General features: G+C 43.0%; 1 protein-coding gene across 4 annotated transcripts in view; it reads left to right on the top strand.

Moving 5' to 3' along the window:
* ANXA4 (annexin A4) overlaps positions 1-20,022 on the top strand; it is a 75,305-nt gene that overhangs the window by 28,009 nt on the left and 27,274 nt on the right. For all 4 annotated transcript variants that reach the window (XM_086326211.1, XM_086326209.1, XM_086326212.1 and 1 more), the window contains 3 exons: positions 665-716; positions 13,797-13,884; positions 19,292-19,386. In XM_086326211.1, the coding sequence (XP_086182337.1) occupies positions 714-716; positions 13,797-13,884; positions 19,292-19,386 (186 nt within the window). In that variant the 5' untranslated portion in view covers positions 665-713. The remainder of the gene's footprint in view (positions 1-664; positions 717-13,796; positions 13,885-19,291; positions 19,387-20,022) is intronic.

Below are 20,022 nucleotides of genomic sequence, written 5' to 3'. Positions count from 1 at the left end.
GACTGAATACATGTGTGATGTCTCAAGGCTTCTTAATGGAGGAGGTGCTGAAGAACTGAGGGCAAAGTGTGTAAGGCTGTAGCTTAAAGGGGAGAAGCACTTTTAAGTCCTGAGATGGTGGCAGTGACAGTGGCCATTGGGAAAAAGAAAGGTCTAATGTGAGTTGGGCCAGTGGCCTATTATCTTATACAAATGCTTGCGCGCGCGCACGCACACACACACACACACACACACACACACACACACACACACGATTCATTCAGGGTAAAGGCTGGAGTGCAGCACTTTTTTCCCTGATGTAGTCAGATTATCTTTTGTCTCCAAGAGGCAACTCTTCTGATCCACTAACACTTCCAGTTTAGAATCTAGGCTTGGCTTGAGTTCAAGTAATGTAGCTCATCCTAACTAAGCAAGAGGGATCATTTCTGTAATGTGTTATCTCCAAGCAGAAGAGCAGCTAGGAGACTGGCATAATTCACTTGCCTCTTAGAACAGTTTCTCTTTAATGATTAGCTTGGTTCTTGTCTCTTTAGCTAATCAATAGCTGCCCTCTTGATGAAATTGGGTGTTATTTCCCTGTGGCTTAACTTTGTGCAAACTGTGAGTTATCTTGATTAATGATTTTAATGACAGTTCTCTCATCCCCTCTGCTTTTATCACACAGGAACTTCTGCTTGACTGACCGACCCTGACCCTGACATAGCGTCATAGTCATGGTAAGTTGGGGATGGGCTTCACCCTCCCTGGTGCCAGCCCCAGACAGGTACAGGATGTGTAATCAGGGCCTGCTGTCTTATACAAAGGGTTGTTTGCTCAACAGAGGGGAGGGAGGAGGAAATGGAAAGGTAGTTTCTTTTTTTTTTTTCAAAAACACCATTTCAGGGCTGGTGAGTCACCTGAAATGCTGGTGAAACACTCTTTCAGGGCTGGTGAGTCTCCTAACCCTGAAAATGAATTCAAAGAGGGACTCCTTTGAATCCTTCTAACATCTTGAAATGCAGAAACAACTTATTTCTCTCTGCAGAAGCATGATGTGTTCGTTGTAGAAACTGTAGGGAAATAAAAAGGAAATATCCAAAATCCCACCGCATTTCCCAGCAGGAGATGACTGCCGTCCACTTTGGATGCTACCTTATCTTTTTAAGCTCATCTTAGCTTCTCATCTGCTTCCTGCTGCTAGCTGTGGCTGGACTCCTCTGAGCTTCGTTATCTGATCTCTGGGACAGGCAGGGAATTGGATCCCTTTGAGGGTTCCATAAAGCTCCCTGCTTATGTGGAAGCTGAGCCGTTCAGCTGCAAATGTGGCCCTACCTGAGGCTGGCCACCTGCTCTCCTTCTCCTGCCCAAATGAGGAGAATGAGAAATGAGAAGTGAATGGGCAGGTGATGCTTAATCCCTGGTCTTCTGGGAAGAAATAATAGAAGTAGAGTCTTATACCCAGAGAGGAGCTGGACATTCTGCCAGCTCTCGATGCCTTCCTTTAGGAAAATGGAGGTGTAAACTATACTGAACAAATAGTAATATACGTTTAGCATTTTTTTTCGTTAGATACTTTAAATTTTCTTCATCATCCCTGACAGTCAAAGGCTTACTCATGTCTGCAGCAAATCTCTCTTATGCTTTCATTTAAAATCTATTTGTTCTTGATGGGTTCTCCCTGGACATGTACAACATTTATTCAGACATGTTTATGGTGTCCCTACTTTGTGTGTGGTATTTGGCTCTGGGGACTCAAAATTAATGAGTTGCTCTTCCTGTTCTGAGCAAGCTCTCAGCCCTGAAGACTATAACCAAGTGATCCTTTCATGGGCTTTCCACTGAGGAAAACTGCCTCAGTTGCTCTCGTTTTTCTTTTTAGAACCTGTTTTCCCATTATGACTGTTATTTATTGGACAGATAAAGTATATCTTTAAAGGAAAGGAAAACCATTTGATATAATCAAAGTATTGTAATTCCCTATTATTTTCCATCATTTTAGTTTTAGATCCTACTCATTCGATAGTGGTTTTGGAATAGTAGTAATAAGAACATAAAGAAGAGTTAGTGTATTCACTCTAACCTTTGCTATGCTAGCATATGTTTATATTACATCTTATATTAAAATTATTTACTCTCAATAGTGGAGTTATAGGTGTTTTGATTTTCTTCTTAATTCTTTTAAAAAATTTTATTGAAGCATAGCTGATTTACAATGTCATGTAGGTTTCAGGTATACAGCACAGCTATTCAGATATGTATATATTCTTTTCCCTTATAGGTTATTATATAATATTGAGTAGAGTTCCCTGTGCTACGCAGTAGGTCTTTGTTGGTTATCTGTTTATACATAGTGATGTGTATATGTTAAATCCAACCTCTTAATTTATCCTTCCCCTTCCCACTCAGATTTTCTTCTTCATTTAAAAAAGTTTTTTTTCCAAATCTCTACAATGACCATATGATCCACTTCTAAAAGGAAAGCATGTTTTAAAAGCCATGGTTTTCATATATCTACAAACAATTTTCAAACGTATAATTTACATATAGTGAAATGCACAGCTCTTATGGTTACTGGTAGACGAGTTTTGACATGTGTACCATGTATCTGCCCTCTTCTTAAGACAGAACATTTCCTCACTTCAGGAAGTTCCTTCATGCCCCTTCCAGATCAGTCTTCTCCTGTTCTCCACTCCATTCCAGAAATGCAGTCACTGATCTGATTGTTTTCATCACAGATTAGTTTTGTCTGTTCTAGAAGACCCTATAAATGGAATCGCAGAGCGTCTACTCCTTTTTTAGGAGCATTGCATTTTTTGCAGTCCACCCATGGTGCTGTTCAGCAGTTTGTTCCTCCGTTCCTTTTCACTGCTACGTATTTCTTTGTATCATGTTCCAATCTTTTGACATTTACCATCTTCATTATTATTTTAATAACCGAGTAACAGTTCATCGATTGTGATACAATACTGATTTCTAGCTATTTGTTTTCATCATTCTTCCCTACATCCTATGTTCCCTTTTCCTGTTGCCATGAGGAGCCTTCCTTGGGGGGAATCCCCTGCCTTCCCTGAACAGGTAATGATACATTATGCCCTGGAATTGAATCAATATGGATACTTCAGAGCTAACAGGAACAAATTTCCCCAGCTTATCTTGTTCCTGAAAAAAAGAGTCCCTAAGAATGCTCACAGATAAGCTATCTTTGCATAGTCCTCCTTTGCATCAGTTCATCTTGTTAGATATTAATTTTAATCCCATACTAGGTACCGACCCCAGTACTTGCCTGGAGAATTCCATGGCCAGAGGAGCCTGGCAGGCTATAGTCCGTGGGATTGCAAAGAGTCGGACACATCTGAGTGACTAACACTTCCTTAGTGTCCATCAGCAGTGCAGTTTGCTTTAAAAGGCAGTGTTTGAATACCATCCAAAATTCTTTCAATACTGGAATTCCGAAAGAATCTTGTGAAACATTCAACTCAGAAAGCTGTCTCCAGCGGGGGTCAAGGGCTGAGCTAGGCCATTTAGAATTTTGACAGCCAGTCACCAGTTTGCTTGTTGCTATTGATAGATAGTAGAAGAAAACAGGTAATATGCCTGCATTAATTTCATACGGCTGCCATAACAAAGCGCCACAAACTGGCTGGTTTAAAATAATAGAAATTTGTTGTCTTATGTTTCTGGAGGGTGGAAATCCAAAATCAAGGTTTTGGCAGTGCCAAGGTCCCTCTGAAATCCAGAGGGGAATTCTTCCTTGCCTCTTTCTAGCTTCTAGTGGTTTGCTGGCAATTTTAGGCATTCTTCAGCAGAGACGAGTCAACAACATGTCACCATGTGTCTTCTCCCTGAGTCTTTGTCTTCACATGCTGTTTTCTAAGGACACCATTCATGTTGAATTAGCAGCTTGCCCTTGTCCACCAGTAGGACCTCGTCTTGATTTAATTTATTATAATTGATTAAGTAATTAATTTAATGACAGTATTTCCAAATAAGGGCACAGTCTGAGGTACTGGGGGTTAGGAGTTCAGCATACCTTTTTGGGGGGGTGCAATTCAGTGCACAAGGAAGTTTTTTAATTTTTGTTTTACATGTTTTTGGCTATGCTGGGTCCTTGTTGGGGTACACAGGTTCTGCGTTGCTGTGTGGGCTTTCTCAAGTTGTGGCAAGCAGGGGCTACTCTCTAGTTGCGGTGCACAGGCTTCTCTTTGCAGTAGTTTCTCTTGTTGTGGGAGCACAGACTCTAGGGTGTGTGGGCTTCACTAGTTTGGCACGTGGGCTCAGTAGTTGTGGCGCATGGCATGTGGCATCTTTCAAAACCAGGGATGGATGGAACCCATGTCCCTTGCATTGGCAGGTAGATTCTTTTAATAACTGAGTAACAGTTCATCCATTGTGATACAATACCAATTTCTAGCTATTTGTTTTCATAGGACCAAGGAAGTTAATGTCATTGATTTCTCTTTTTCTCAGTCAAGTGTAGAAAAGTGATGAGTGTTAGAAGTTCACCATATTCAGGAGGTGAAAGGCTGGTCTTCCAGCAGATAAGACCCACACCCTCTGGGACCCAAAGCCTTTGGATGGGCTTGACCTGGACCACAGTGGGCATGAGAAGTCCAGCCTAAGGTGGACTAGCTCATAGAGCTCAAGTCTGACTTGCTAAAGAACTGCCCTATGGGTATAAAAATCCTCCATGCCTTTACAGGTCCAGTATACATCCTTGGATCAAATTAAAGAGTGCCTTAGATCTATTTTACATTATTTTTGCCACCTTGTACAATGCTCTATTCTAGATTTTGTTTTGACATTACCCCATTGGCTTGCATTAGGGATATTATCAGAAACAGATATAAGAATCTCACTATTATATTTATTATAGAAATGTTACTGAGGTCATGTTGAATTATACTGATGAGAGCCACTCAGGCCACTGAGTTGAGTTTTTGGTTTCATATTTACTGTTTGTACTAAGTGTTTTGCTATATTATCCTCCTTCATGTTACAACAGCCCTGTGGATTAGTGTCGTTATTATTCTTAACATACAGGTGAGAAAAATGAAACTTCCCCTAGACTACAGAGCTAGGAAGCATTGAAGCCAAGATTCCAATCTGGATCTGTTCAACTCCAATGCCTGTGCTCCTTCCCACTAAGCTTACTACCTCTCAGAATATGCCCACCATATCTCCTTCACAGAGACCTACAGGTGAAATTTCCCCCAATATTAGGATTCTCTTTACAGAATTCATGACCCCCAAGTGATGCAGAGGAGATGGAGTTGACTGTCTCCATGAATCTGAGATTTTACTGGAGTCATGGGCACCAGGCTGTGGGGGTGCCTTTCAGTCAAGGCTTATATAAGATGTAAAACCCTCTCCCTTTGCAGTAATTCATAGTGATCTCCCTAGGCTGTTCTGTGCTATCACCATTACATCCTACCACTGGTAATTTGGTAAATTCTACCATTTGTCAAAAGAGGCATTATCAGAAAACTCAGAAGAAACCTCTGTATGACCTCAGCCCTAAATTTAGCCTTGGTGATCTCTTACTCTCAGCTTGTGAACTCTTAGCATCTTAAAAGCACATAGCACCCATTATGAGCAGAGCAAGGTTTCCAGATAAATCTGAACTCCTTTGCCATCTGGGAACCATGGATATCAGGCAGATCCTCCCCTATCTGCTGTCTCCACAAATCAGATGCACATCACACCTGACAGATGAACTAAGGGAAAGTGGACGACACAGAACAATTTTTGGAAGTGCTAGCTATGACTAATTAGTCCGGTTTCAATGATAAGAAAACAGAATTCAGAATAGCAAAGCACAGATTGTTAACAGGTTATAGTCATATTTTGTGTCAGTGAACAGAGGGGAAGATAAATGAAAAACCAAAGCTAGTTTGATTCTTCCTCCTGCTGCTAAATCAGGAAGCCCAGAAGAGCTCCACTAATTCAGGTTGCCTCTCGCTACACACAGCATGGGCTTCCCTGGTGACTCAGCTGGTAAAGAATCCACCTGCAATGTGGAAGACCTGGGTTCGATCCCCGGGTGGGGCAGTTCCCTTGGAGAAGAGCTAAGCTACCTACTCCAGTATTCTTGGGCTTTCCTGATGGCTCAGACAGTAAAGAATCTGCCTGCAATGCAGAAGACCTGGGTTCGATCCCTGGGTTTAGGAAATCCCCTGGAGAGGGGAACAGCTACCCACTCCAGTATTCTGGGCTAAAGAATTCCAGGGACTATTCCATGGGGTCTCAAAGAGTCAGACACAACTGAGCGACTTTCACTTGCACACACAGTACGAAGAACAGCAGGGTTTTTCCTGGGCAGATGATCTCTTTTCCTCTCGTGAACACTGCAGTTCTCCTTATTGATTACAATTCCGTCTTGCTTTGGCTTCTAGGCAGAAAAATCTGTGTCTCACATCAAAAAACTACCCTGACCCCTAAGTCTCTATTTCCATTTCCTTTCTACCCCCTCCTTTACTGTAATGGGTTTGGCATAAGCCCTCTTGGAGGAGGTTGCCATTAACCCCACCATAGAGCTGCCAGAACTCACACACAACTGGGGAAACAGACTCTTGGAGGGCACAGACAAAACATTGTGCACACCAGGACCCAGGAGAAAGGAGCAGTGACCCCACAGGAGACTGATCCAGACTTGCCCATGAGTGTCCAGGAGTTTCCGGAGAGGCGTGGGTCAGCTATGGCCTGCTACTGGGTCGGGGGCACTGAGTTCAGCAGTACATGCCTGGGACCTTCTGAAGGAGGTCGCCATTATCTTCATTACGTCTACCATACAGGGTGAGAACACAGCCCTGCCCATCAACAGGAAATTGGATTAAAGATTTACTGAGCATGGCCCTGCCCATCAGAACAAGACCCAGTTTCCCCCTTAGTCAGTCTCTCCCATCAGGAAGCTTCCATAAGCCTCTTATCCATCAGAGGGCAGACATAATGGAAACTACAGTCACAGAAAACTAACCAATCTGATCACATGGACCACAGTCTTGTCTAACTCAATGAAAGTTTGACCCATCCTGTGGAGGGCCATCCAAGACAGACAGGTCATGCTGAAGAGTTCTGATAAAATATGGTCCACTGGAAAAGGAATGGCAAACCACTTCAGTATTCTTATCTTGAGAATCCCATGAACGGTATGAAAAGGCATAAAGATAGGACACTGAAAGATGAACTTGCCAGGTTAGTAGGTGCCCAATATGCTACTGGAGATCAGTGGAGAAATAACTCCAGAAAGAATAAAGAGACAGAGCCAAAGCAAAAACGACACCCAGCTGTGGATGTGACTGGTGATGGAGGTAAAGTCCGATGCTGTAGAGAGCAATATTGCATAGGAACCTGGAATGTTAGGTCCATGAATCAAGGCAAATTGGAAGTGGTCAAACAGGAGATGGCAAGAGTGAACATCGACATTTTAGGAATCAGCGAGCTAAAATGGACTGGAATGGGTGAATTTAACTTAGATGACCATTACATCTACTACTGTGGGCAAGAATCCCTTAGAAGAAATGGAGTACCCATCATAGTCAACAAAAGAGTCTGAAATGCAGTACTTGGATGCAGTCTCAAAAGTGGCAGAATGATCTTTGTTCGTTCCTAAGGCAAACCATTTGATATCACAGTAATCCAAGTCTATGCCCCAACCAGAATTGCTGAAGAAGCTGAAGTTGAACAGTTCTGTGAAGACCTACAAGACCTTCTAGAACTAACACCCAAAAAAAGATGTCCTTTTCATTTATAGGGGACTGCGATGCAAAAGTAGGAAATGAAGAGATACATGGAGTAACAGGCAAATTTGGCCTTGGAGTACAGAATTAAGCAGGGCAAAGTCTAATAGAGTTTTGCCAAGAGAACGCACTGGTCATAGCAAACACTGTTTTCCAACAACACAAGAGAAGACTGTACACATGGACATCAGCAGATAGTCAATACCGAAACCAGATTGATTATATTCTTTGCAGCCAAAGATGGAGAAGCTCTATACAATCAGCAAAAACAAGACCGGGAGCTGACTGTGGCTCAGATCATGAACCACTAGGCCATTCTGGTATGACCTAAATCAAATCCCTTACGATTATGTAGTGGAAGTGACAAATAGATTCAAGGGATTAGATCTGATAGACAGAGTGCCAGAAGAATTATGGACGGAGGTTCGTGACATTGTACAGGAAGCAGGGATCAAAACCATCCCCAAGAAAAAGCAATGCAAAAAGGCAAGATAGTTGTCCGAGGAGGCCTTACAAATAGCTATGAAAAGAAGAGAAGTGAAACACAAGGGAGAAAAAGAAAGATATATCCATCTGAATGCTGAATTCCAAAGAACAGCAAGGAGAGATAAGAAAACCTTCCTCAGTGATCATTGCAGAGAAACAGAGGGAAACAACAGAATGGGAAAGACTAAAGATCTCTTCAAGAAAATTAGAGATACCAAGGGAACATTTCTTGCAAAGATAGGCACAATAAAGGACAGAAATGGTATGGACCTAACAGAAGCAGAAGATATTAAGAAGAGGTGGCAAGAAGACACAGAAGAACTATACAAAAAAGATCTTTATGACCCAGATACACGATTGTGTGATCACTCACGTGGAGCCAGATATCTTGGAATGCAAAGTCAAGTGGCCCTTAGGAAGCATCACTCTGAACAAAGCTAGTGGAGGTGATGGAATTTCAGTTGAGCTATTTCAAATCCTGAAAGATGATGCTGTGAAAGTGTTGCACTCAACATGCCAGCAAATTTGGAAAACTCAGTAGTGGCCACAGGACTGGAAAAGGTCAGCTTTCATTCCAATTCCAAAGAAAGGCAATGCCAAAGAATGCTCAAACTGTTGCACAATTGTACTCATCTCACAAGCTAGCAAAGTAATGCTCAAAATTTTCCAAGCCAGGTTTCAACAGTACATGAACCGTGAACTTCCAGATGTTCGAACTGGATTAAGAAAAGGCAGAGGAACCAGAGATCAACTTGCCAACATCTGTTGGGTCATTGAAAAAGCAAGAGAGTTCCAGAAAAAGAGAGTTCCAGAAAAACATCTATTTCTGCTTTATTGATTATGTCAAAGCCTTTGACTGTGTGGATCACAATAAACTGTGGAAAATTCTGAAAGAGATGGGAATACCAGACCACCTGATCTGCCTCTTGAGAAATCTGTATGCAGGTCAGGAAGCAACAGTTAGAACTGGACATGGAACAACAGACTGGTTCCAAATAAGAAAAGGAGTACGTCAAGGCTGTATTTTGTCACCCTGCTTATTTAACTTATATGCAGAGTACATCATGAGAAATGCTGGGCTGGATGAAGCACAAGCTGGAATCAAGATTGCCGGAAGAAATATCAATCACCTCAGACATGCAGATGATACCACACTTATTGCAGAAAGCAAAGAAGAACTTAAGAGCCTCTTGTTGAAAGTGAAAGAGGAGAGTGAAAAAGTTGGCTTAAAACTCAACATTCAGAAAATGAAGATCATGGCATCTGGTCCCATCACTTCATGGCAAGTAGATGGGGAAACAGTGGAAACAGTGACAGACTTTATTTTTTGGAGTTCCAAAATCACTGCAGATGGTGACTGCAGCCATGAAATTAAAAGATGTTTGCTTCTTAGAAGAAAAGCTATGACAAACCTAGAAGGCATATTAAAAAACAGAGACATTACTTTGCCAACAAAGGTCCATCTAGTCAAAGCTATGGTTTCTCCAGTAGTCATGTATGGATGTAAGAGTTGGACTCTAAAGAAAGCTGAGCTCTAAAAAATTGGTGCTTTTGAACTGTGGTGTTAGAGAAGACTCTTGAGAGTCCCTTGGACTGCAAGGAGATCAAACCAGTCCATCCTAAAGGAAATCAGTCCTGAATATTCATTGGAAGGACTGATGCTGAAGCTGAAACTCCAATACTTTGGCCATCTGATTCGAAGAGCTGACTCATTGGAAAAGACCCTGATGCTGGGAAAGATTGAGGGCAGGAGGAGAAGGGGACGATAGAGGATGAGATGGTTGGATGGGATCACTGATTCGATGGACATGAGTTTGAGCAAGCTCCGAGAGTTGGTGATGGACAGGGAAGCCGGGTGTGCTATGGTCCATGGGGTCACAAAGAGTCGGACATGACTGAGTAACTGAATTGAACTCAAGTTACCGTAATTTCCTATGCTTTGTTCATTGGCTAATTTTTTTCATCTATTTTATATTGAATAATATGTATTTCTCTACGCCGCCTCACATACATTATGCTAAGTCACTTCAGTCATGCCTGACCCTTTGCAACCCCATGGACTGTAGCCCACCAGGCTTTCCTGTGAGATTCCCCAGGCAAGAATACTGAGTGGGTTGCCATTTCCTCCTCCAGGGGATCTTCCCAACCTAGGGATTGAACCTGAGTCTGTCTCCTGCATTGGTAGGTAGGCAAGGTCTTTACCACTAGTGCCATCTGGGAAGCCCTTATCCTGCTGCTAAGTCGCTTCAGTCATGTCCAACTCTGTGCGACCCCATAGACGGCAGCCCATTAGGCTCCCCTGTCCCTGGGATTCTCCAGGCAAGAACACTGGAGTGGGTTGCCATTTCCTTCTCCAATGCATGAAAGTGAACGGTGAAAGTGAAGTTGCTCAGTCGTGTCTGACTCTTAGCGACCCCATGGACTGTGGCCCACCAGGCTCCTCCGTCCATGGGATTTTCCAGGCAAGAGAGCTGGAGTGGGGTGCCATTGCCTTCTCTGGAAGCCCTTATAAATAACATCAATTTAAAAATAGCATTAATAATTTAGTAAATACATTAGAAATACTCAGGGCACCTTGATCTTAATCAGTACATTATCTCTAAGTCAGAATTCAATTAAATGGTTCCTACTGGTCACTAACCCATGTTTTTCTTGTTGACATTTTTAGTTTTTAGTATGTATTTGCAGAATCGACTAGTCTCTACTAACTTTTTATCCCTCTTACACATCAGAGTGTGTCTCACTTTAAGGCATGATGATTTCTGGTGATGCTAATCCTCACCTTCAGTATCTAGAGCTGCTATCTCCTCCTCATGATGCCCCCTCCTTCCCTCTGCCACTCCGTCAGGCTTCTGTCTCCTCTATTCCACTGCTGAAGCTCTTGTCAGGGTCACCAGGACCTTCCATGTTCGCAGATCTGACCATTGTTTCTGTACCCTCTGCCCACACCTACCTTAGCAGGCACTGACCTCTCCCTCCTTCGTCAGCCTCTGGACAACACACAGTCCTGGTTTACCTTTTATTGGCCCCTCAAGGGCAAGTCCTTCTTGGCCATCCATTTGGGTCCTTCTCTGCTAACACTGCTGCTAGAGAGGTCTAGGCTTGTCCTAGGACCCCTGTTCTTCAGTTTCTCCCCAGGTCATTTTGTCTGCTACCATCCAAACGCTGATATGTCCTAAATGTATTACTGGAGACTTGCTCTCTAGATGTACGTTGTACAACCAGCCATTCTAGACTCCATTTGGATGTTTAATGAACATCCCAAACTTAACGTTTTGAAAATAGAATTTCTAAATCCCTCTCCTCACTGCCATCTCAAATCTGGTAGTCTCCAGCTTCCCCCATCTGCGTAAATGATACCACTCTCTACTTGGCTGCTTAAGGAAATGATTTAGAGTTACATTTGCTTCTTTTCTTTCCTCACCTCCCACATCAGTCCATGAGCAAGTTCTGCCTCCTTTCCTCCAAAACATGTGCTGAGTCTTTCTGTGTCCATTTTTGCTATCTTACCCTCGTTTACCATCATATCCCTGGATCTTGGCCCAGATTCTCAACTGGTCTCTGTATCTCCATACAGTAGCTCAAGTGATCTTTTAAATATATAAATCAGATAATCTCCTCCATCCCTTTGCTAAAGACCTGCCAGTGGCTCATAACACATTTAGAATAAAATAGAAAATCCTCACCGACTTTTGTGCTCCCCTGGAAGCTCAGATGGTAAAGAGTCTACCTGCAATGCGGGACACCTGGGTTTAATCCCTGGGTTAGGAAGATCCCCTGGAGAAGGAAATGGCAACCCACTCCAGTATTCTTGTCTGGAAAATCTCATGGACAGAGGAACCTGGTGGGCTACCGTCCGTGGGGTCACAAAGAGTTAGACACTACTGAGCCACTAACACCTTTCACTTCTCACCAGCTTGTGAAGACTCTCATTCTGCCCTTGTCATGTCTCTTATTTTATTATGGAAAAGTGTAAACACATACAAAAGCAGATTGAATAATAAAAAGAACCCCTTTGTACCTATAATTATTATTAACTCATGGTCAACAATTATTATATAGTCATAACTCATATATATTAATACTATTATATTATTATTACTATTCATTCATGGTCACCCTGTTTCTTCTGTGTCTCCACTTCCCCCAACCTGTAATTTTGAAGCAAATTCTAATCATCTTATCCTCTCATCTGCAAACTCTTTCAATGTGTATAAGATTCGACTCCTAAAAAAATAAAATATAAGCACAAAGACATTATCACACCTAAAAATGTTAACATTAATTGCTTAATGGCATCAAATATCAAGTCCATGTTCAGGGCTTCCCAGGTGGCTCAGTGGTAAAGGATCCTCCTGCCATTGCAGGAGACATGGGTTCAATCCCTGGGTCAGGGAAATTCCCTGGAGAAGGAAATGGCAACCCACTCCAGTGTTCTTGCCTGGGAAATCCCTCGGACAGAGGAGCCTGGTGGTCTACGGTCCGTGGGGTCACAAAGAGTCGAACACAACTGAGCAACTGAACAGCAGCAGCAGCATGTTCTGTTACATGTAATTGGTAGCGTTGGAATGCAAGCCTCTGGAACCAACTACCCCTCTACATTCATCACCCCACTTTTATGTAAGGTGGTATCTATTTCCCTCCCTTTCTTGGAAAAGGAGCAAAGTGGCCTAAATTTGATACCCTAAATGCCGTTATGAAAAAGGAACAAATTCAAGTAGGCAATTAATATAAAAGCATCCATCTTACTTTAAAAAAATTGTCCAATTACCTCATAAATGTCATTTTCTTTTTTACTATTTGATTCAGGATCCCAATAAGGTTTACCCATTTCGATTATTGAAATGCATTTTAAATCTCTTTCCCCTCCAAGTTATATTTCCCCTCCATTTCTCTCTTTTCTGATTCTTCTTGCAATTTGTTTGTTAAAGAACCTAGAGCATTCGTCAAGTAGTGTTGCTCACAGTCTGGATTGTGCTGATGACAGCCCTGTTGTGTGGGCCAACATTTTCCTCCTCCTCTTCTTGATCATAAATTGGTGTTTGACCCAAGAGGCTTGATTGGATTCGGGTTTGATTTCCCACTTTCTGGGGAGACAAGATTACTTCAAAGGTAGTGGTGTCACTATCTTAGCCCTCCCCAGCTTGCCCTCCAGCTCGAGTCCCACTGGCCTCTGTTCCACTCCTCCGTCAGAAGCCAGCTCCAGCTCAGGGCCTCAGCTGTTACCTCTGCCTGCCACACTTTCCCCCGGATCTTTGCATAGTCAGCTGCTTCCTGTCACTCAGGCCTCAGCCTGAACGCCGCTCCTCGGGGCAGCCCCTCACGACCTCTCTCTGCGCTGTAGCCCCTTTCACCTCGGGCTGCCTGGCGGAATGTTTATTTATTGGCTTCTTTACTGTCTACCTCTGGCCGAACTTGAACATCAGCCACAAGGGAACAAGAGCCTCATCTCTCCCAGTCACTGCTGTATCCCCTCCCCGGACGAATGTCTGGCCCCTGGTGGGTGCTTAGCAAACGTTTGTCGTGTGAGATGCCACCGTGCTGGTAGGAAGGCGCCTCTTGGTCACATCTTTCTGTCTTTCTTTGTGCACTCAGGCAGCCAAGGGAGGCACTGTCAAAGCCGCTTCAGGCTTCAATGCTGCCGAAGATGCCCAGACCCTGAGGAAGGCCATGAAAGGGCTTGGTAAGTGTCCCACTGGCGGTGAACATCCCCTGTGTGTCCCACATCCCAGAGTCGCCCAGAGGGTGTTGTGTCCACAAGCAAATCTATGTCTCACTCTAAGAAAACACAGTGGGGACAAGGTGACTTTTCAAGACAAGCTGGAAGAGAGAGCTTTTACTATAGACTTTTAAATGTGATAAACTCATTCTGAACTTCCCCAGTTAATTTCATTCCAGCATTATTTGAGAAATGTATTTGTCTTGTAGTTAACCCAGGCATGGATGTTGTGCCAGAAGGTTAACAAAGCATTTTGACAAATATTATGTGAATGGGTAGATAAAATAATCCCGTGATACAATGAGAGCAGCTGGTGCAGTTGTTATTCTTGCCCCATTTTATAGACGGGAAACAGACTCAGATAAGTTATGTGATAAGATACTGAGTAAGTGGAGTTGAACCTTGAGTCACGCACAAGGAACCCTTCCTAAGCTGGGGCCTGCCAACTCTAAGTCCACGTTCTTTCCCTTGAGTCAGGCCCTGGGGTTCTTTGCTCGTGTGACAGGCGTGGCTGGGACAGTACCCCCGGGCAGTGTGTAGGACTTTATGTGAGAAGGTTGTGTGTATGTGATTAGAAGGGCTTATCTTCCAGTGCACCGACCTCTGGGAGCTCCCTAGGGCCAAGGCCTCTCTCCAGGTGGACATAGCCATGCCCGGCACTGCAGGTTCCACTGACCTAGACCCTCCTTCCAGACTTACCTGAGTGGACATTTGGCCAGAGAAGTGCTCTCTGTTTCATACCTGCTATTTAAAATCTCCTTAAGATTTGGCTAAAGACATTTGACCATGAGGCGTTATTTCCCAGTTTTTCTATCCGCACAGAATTCATCTTGCTCAGGCCCAATACTACTAGCAGCAACAATAACCATTATTAAGCTCTACTATGTGTCAGGCATGATGTGTTGCATAGATTATGTTTTAATTCTGACAGCAGCTTGTTTTACTAATGAGAAAGTTGAGGTTTAGTGAGATCAGCTAACTTGCCCAAGGTCTCTGGAGCAGGATGTGTTTGTTAAAGTCAGGATCCTAGGCAAGTCCAGGCATTCTGACTCTGGAAGTGGAGCTTAAGCCGCTGTACTATCCTGCTGCTTACCCTCGAATAGGACATTGCCTTGAATCTATCTTCTCATTTTCCCTTTTTCATAAATAAAATGGAAAAAGTACTTGGCCTACTCGTTTTTCAAGTGTATCCTAATTCTTTGGTGGATAGCAAGAGCTCTGTAATTTGGAACATAGACCACATGACATTCAGAATTCTCAGAGTCAGGAGGCATTCGATACCACCAACCGTTTTCAGTGCCTGCTGTGTGGGCCAATGCGAGAAAGACAGTCAGGAGACAAGGACCATAAACCTAATCCTGTGGTCCAATCATCCAGGGATGCTAGGCGGTAAAGGCATTCATGGAAATACGATCAGTTAGTAATATGATAGGGACGGAGGGGCACAAGATCCCATTAGGAGTCAGAGGGATCACATTTCATTTAGGGGCATCAGGCAAAACTTCTTGGAGGATATAGAAATTGAGATGGGCCTTGGGAGATGAGTTTATTCGATAAATAGACAAGAGAGAATGTGTTTCAGGTGAATGGAGCTGCATGAGCAAAGCATGGGATGACAGTGAGCATCGCCCTGTTTTGCATTTTAGCTGAGGCCTCAGGGAGTCAAGATAAATACATGGCTTGTGGCAGGAATGTACTGGCAAAGTAGGTGTTGGCTGATTAGGAGACTTCTGGGAAGGCAGGAGCCATAGAGGGGTCCTAGGGTACTGCTGACATGGAGGCTGACCCAGAGGCATAGCCCAGCAAACAACAAATGCCAGAATCAGGATGCTAGATGGAGGGGGTTAGGGAGACAATAACCCATAGGTTGGTATGGTAAGGAGGTTAGGAGAACAGAGTACAGTATAGTCGGGTCAAGTACAGGAATTCAAGAACAGAGTCTCTGGATTTGGCTGCCTGTATGCTTTTATGCGGGGTCTGCCCTGGTGACTCAGAGGTTAAAGCCTCTGCCTGCAATGCGGGAGACCTGGGTTATGTGGATATTTATAATAGTGAATGGGGTGCTATTGAGGGTCCCAAAGGCCAGACTCCAGAGCTTGTACTAAATCCAACAGGTGGTGGGGAGCCATCATGTATCCTAAGCAGAGGAAAGACACTGTGAGAGTTTGTCCTTTTAGGAAAATGAATCTGGCAGGACTCTGGAAAGACCGATTAGGAGGTAAGACTACTAGAGGTAAACTTTATAGTTATCTAAGAAGAAACCCTGAACTGGAGTGGTCGTGGTAGGAATTAAAAAGAGAGGACAGATGCAGAAAGGATTTTAGAGCTAGATTTTGCATATTCAAGAACTCTGAATGTGAAGGAAGAGAGCAGTTTAAATAATCAAAGCTATTTTGAGGATTCAAGTCTAACAGACCAGAAGAAGGGTAGTGCCTTTCACAGAAATGGGGTAAAAAAGCAAAAGGTGATGAACCTTCTCCCCTCAGCTGAAAAAGAGTTCTGGGAAAAGGATGGTTGTATCTATTCAGTTCAGTTCAGTTGCTCAGTCGTGACTGACTCTTTGTGACCCCATGGACTGCAGCACACCAGGCTTCCCTGTCCATCACCAACTCCCGGAGCTTACTCAAACTCATGTCCATCAAGTCAGTGATGCCATCCAACTGTCTATCCTCTGTCGTCCCCTTCTCCTCCCACCTTCAATCTTTCATAGCATCAGGGTCTTTTCCAGTGAATCAGTTCTTCGCATGAGGTGACCCAAAGTATTGGAGTTTCAGCTTCAGCATCAGTCCTTCCAATGAATATCAGGACTGATTTCCTTTAGGATTGACTGGTTTGCTCTCCTTGCAATCCAAGGGACTCTCAAGAGTCTTCTCCAACACCATAGTTCAAAAGCATCAATTCTTCGGCGCTCAGGTTTCTTTATAGTCCAACTCTCACATCCATACATGACTACTGGAAAAACCACAGCTTTGACTAGATGGACCTTTGTTGGCAAAGTAATATCTCTGCTTTTTAATATGCTATCTAGGTTGATCATAATTTCATGGCTACAGTCACCATCTGCAGTGATTTTGGAACCCCAAAAAGTAAAGTCTGTCACTGTTTCCATTGTTTCCTCATTTGCCATGAAGTAATGGGACCAGATGCCATGATCTTAGTTTTCTGAATGTTGAGTTTTAAGCCAACTTTTTCACTCTGCTCTTTCACTTTCATCAAGAGGCTCTTAAGTTGTTCTTCACTTTCTGCCATAAGGATGGTATCCTCTGCATATCTGAGGTTGTATCTATTATCCTCTTATAAAAAAAAGAACAGAGAATAGATTCCTAAGGTATGTAAACTTAAAATTCTATAGCTTCCTCTCTACACCTCATATTTTTGTAGATCTGTAATTTTGCAAAGAATGTATGTATTTTTCATTTCTCCCTGAAATATTTAAATAGACTCTCCTCTGTAGCTCATCACAACTCCCCATATAGTATAAACAATAAAAAAAATTGAACACTCACCCTTTATATATGAACATCCAGGTGTGACTAAGATGAGGGGCAAATTTGAAGGATCAGAATAAAGTCTCTCTGTAAAAGCTGCTGCAAAAAAAAACCAGACAAACAAAATTTATGACATTTTTAATTTGAATTCATAGTGGAAAAGTTTGGTAGGATAATGCATCATGGGAATTCATGGGCGGTTATAAACAGTTTCACATCAATAAAGAAGATGTGGTACATATATACGATGGAATATTGCTCAGCCACAAAATGAACAAAATAATGCCATTTGCAGCGACATGGATGCAACTGGAAATTAACTAAGACAGAGAAAGACAAGTAACATATCAGTTAATGTGGAATCTAAAATATGGCACAAACGAACCTATCTACAAAACATACTTGAAGACATAGAGAACAGACTTGTGGTTGCCAAGGAGGAGGCAGGGAGAGATGGATTGGGAGTTTGGGGTCGGTAGATGCAAAAAAGTATTGCAATTTAGAGCGGATAAACAACAAGGCCCTACTGTATAACACAGAGAACTATATTGAATGTCCTGTGATAAACCATAATGGAAAAGAATAATTTTTGAAATGTATATATGTGTAAAAAAAAAAAAAAAAAGGAAAATGAGTTGGTTTCTATAACATTTGCACAGGGCTTCCCAGGTGGCCCAGTGGTAAAGAATTTGCCTGTCAATGCAGGAGATGCAAGAGACGAGGGTTTCATCCCTGAGTTGGGAAGATTTCCTGGAGGAGGAAATGGCAATCCACTCCAGTATTCTTGCCTGGAAAATTCCATGGACAAAGGACCCTGACAGGCTACAGTCCATGGGGCCGCAAAGAGTTGGACATGACTGAACAACTGAGCACATACACACACACCGTGACATTTGCAACAACAAAAAGTTCAAATGACTTTTTTTTTCCCCCCAGGAAAAAAGAGCACAAAAGTCTATTTTTATTTATTGTAAACATTTCCAAAAGATAAGAAGTAGTCTACCATAAGAATCACTCAAATGAAAACTTTTAATAAAGTTAAAAAATGTTCTAATCAGAGATCAGAAAAGAGAGCTTGGAAAAGAAAAACACAATTATAGATCTTAAAAAGGAGTAGATACTATCAGCTGCCAATTTAAACCCTATGAAGTGCCAAATGGTGAATTTTGAAAATGAATTTGAACTGTTTCAAAACTCAGAGAAGATAATAAAGAGATAAAAGTGAGGAGCAAAAGGTAAGAACATGGATGATAAATATGGGTGATCCAAAGACTCTGAGAATTCCAGAGAAGGGGAAACGCGTGATCCTGGTCAACACGTACTGACTGTTAGCAAGCACTGGTCATTGTGCTAAGTAATGCACTGGTTTGTTTTATTTAACACTTGCAGCAGCCCTGGTAGGAAAGTACTGTGATCATGCACGTTTATAGATAAGGAAACTAAAGCTCAGAGACCTCAACTCTTTTGTCTAGTGGTAAATAACTAGTGGGGCTTCCCTGGTGCCTCGGTGGTTAAGAATCCACCTGCCAGTGCAGGAAATGCAAGAGACAAGGGATTGATCCCTGGGTCAAAAAATCCCCTGGAGGAGGAAATGGCAACCCACTCCAGTATTCTTGCCTTGAAAATTCCATGGACAGAGTAGCCTGGCAGGCTACAGTCCATAAGGTCGCGAAAGAGCTGGACATGACTTTGCAACTAAGCAACAGCAACATATAACTAAATTTAGTGTCTGTTTCCCTTCAAAATAGACAAACACTCCGAATAAGAACTTCTTTTCTTAGAAAGCTCTGTGTATGTGTTAGGGTTATGCCAGTGTCCTCAGAGGAACCCACATTCTCATTCCTCGCTCAAATCGCATTCCCTCCCTGTCTCCTCTCCACCAGGCACAGATGAAGATGCCATCATCAACGTCCTGGCCTATCGCAGCACGGCCCAGCGCCAGGAAATCCGGACAGCCTACAAGACCACCATCGGCAGGGTAGGCCTGTGCTGTCCGCCTTGACTAGGGATCTGTCAGGCAACAGGGAAGCAGGGACCCCTTCCTACTTGGTTCCTGAAGCAGTGGCCCTTTGTTTTGGGTTTTTTAAACTTAATTTTATATTGCTGTCTTTGGCTGTGTTGCGTCATCATTGCTATGTGGGCTTTTCTCTAGTTGTGCTTCTCACTGCAGTGGCTTTTCCTATTTTGGAGCACAGGCTCTAGAGCACCCAGGCTTCAGGGGTTATGGTTCTGGGGCTCTAGAACACAGGCTCAATAGTTGTGGCACATGGGCTTAGTTGCTGCTCAGTGTGTGGGATCTTCCTGGACCAGGGATAGAAACCATGTCTCCTGCAGTGGCAGGCAGATTCTATACCACCAAGCCACTGGGGAAGCCCAGACATTTGTTCTTAAAAGATGGATCTTTTGCCTTTTTTAAAGATATTCTTGAAAACAAACAAACAGCTTCAACACGTCCTAGAGTTCCTCCACTGTCCAAAGCCAGAAGTGATTTCACGGAGCTCTTGATTCACAAAGCTCAGGCTAAGTTCAGTTTCTTCCCACACAATTTCTTGCAGGGACCTAGTTGTGGGATGGACTCACTGCCCCTACCCGGCTCTGAAGCACCAGGGAGGGT

This window comes from Bos grunniens, chromosome 11, assembly GCF_055505025.1.
Source record: "Bos grunniens cultivar Pamir isolate PY7600 chromosome 11, Bosgru_T2T1.0, whole genome shotgun sequence".
NCBI classification, from domain to species: Eukaryota; Metazoa; Chordata; class Mammalia; order Artiodactyla; family Bovidae; genus Bos; species Bos grunniens.
This window is presented reverse-complemented; position numbering and strand designations above follow the sequence as displayed.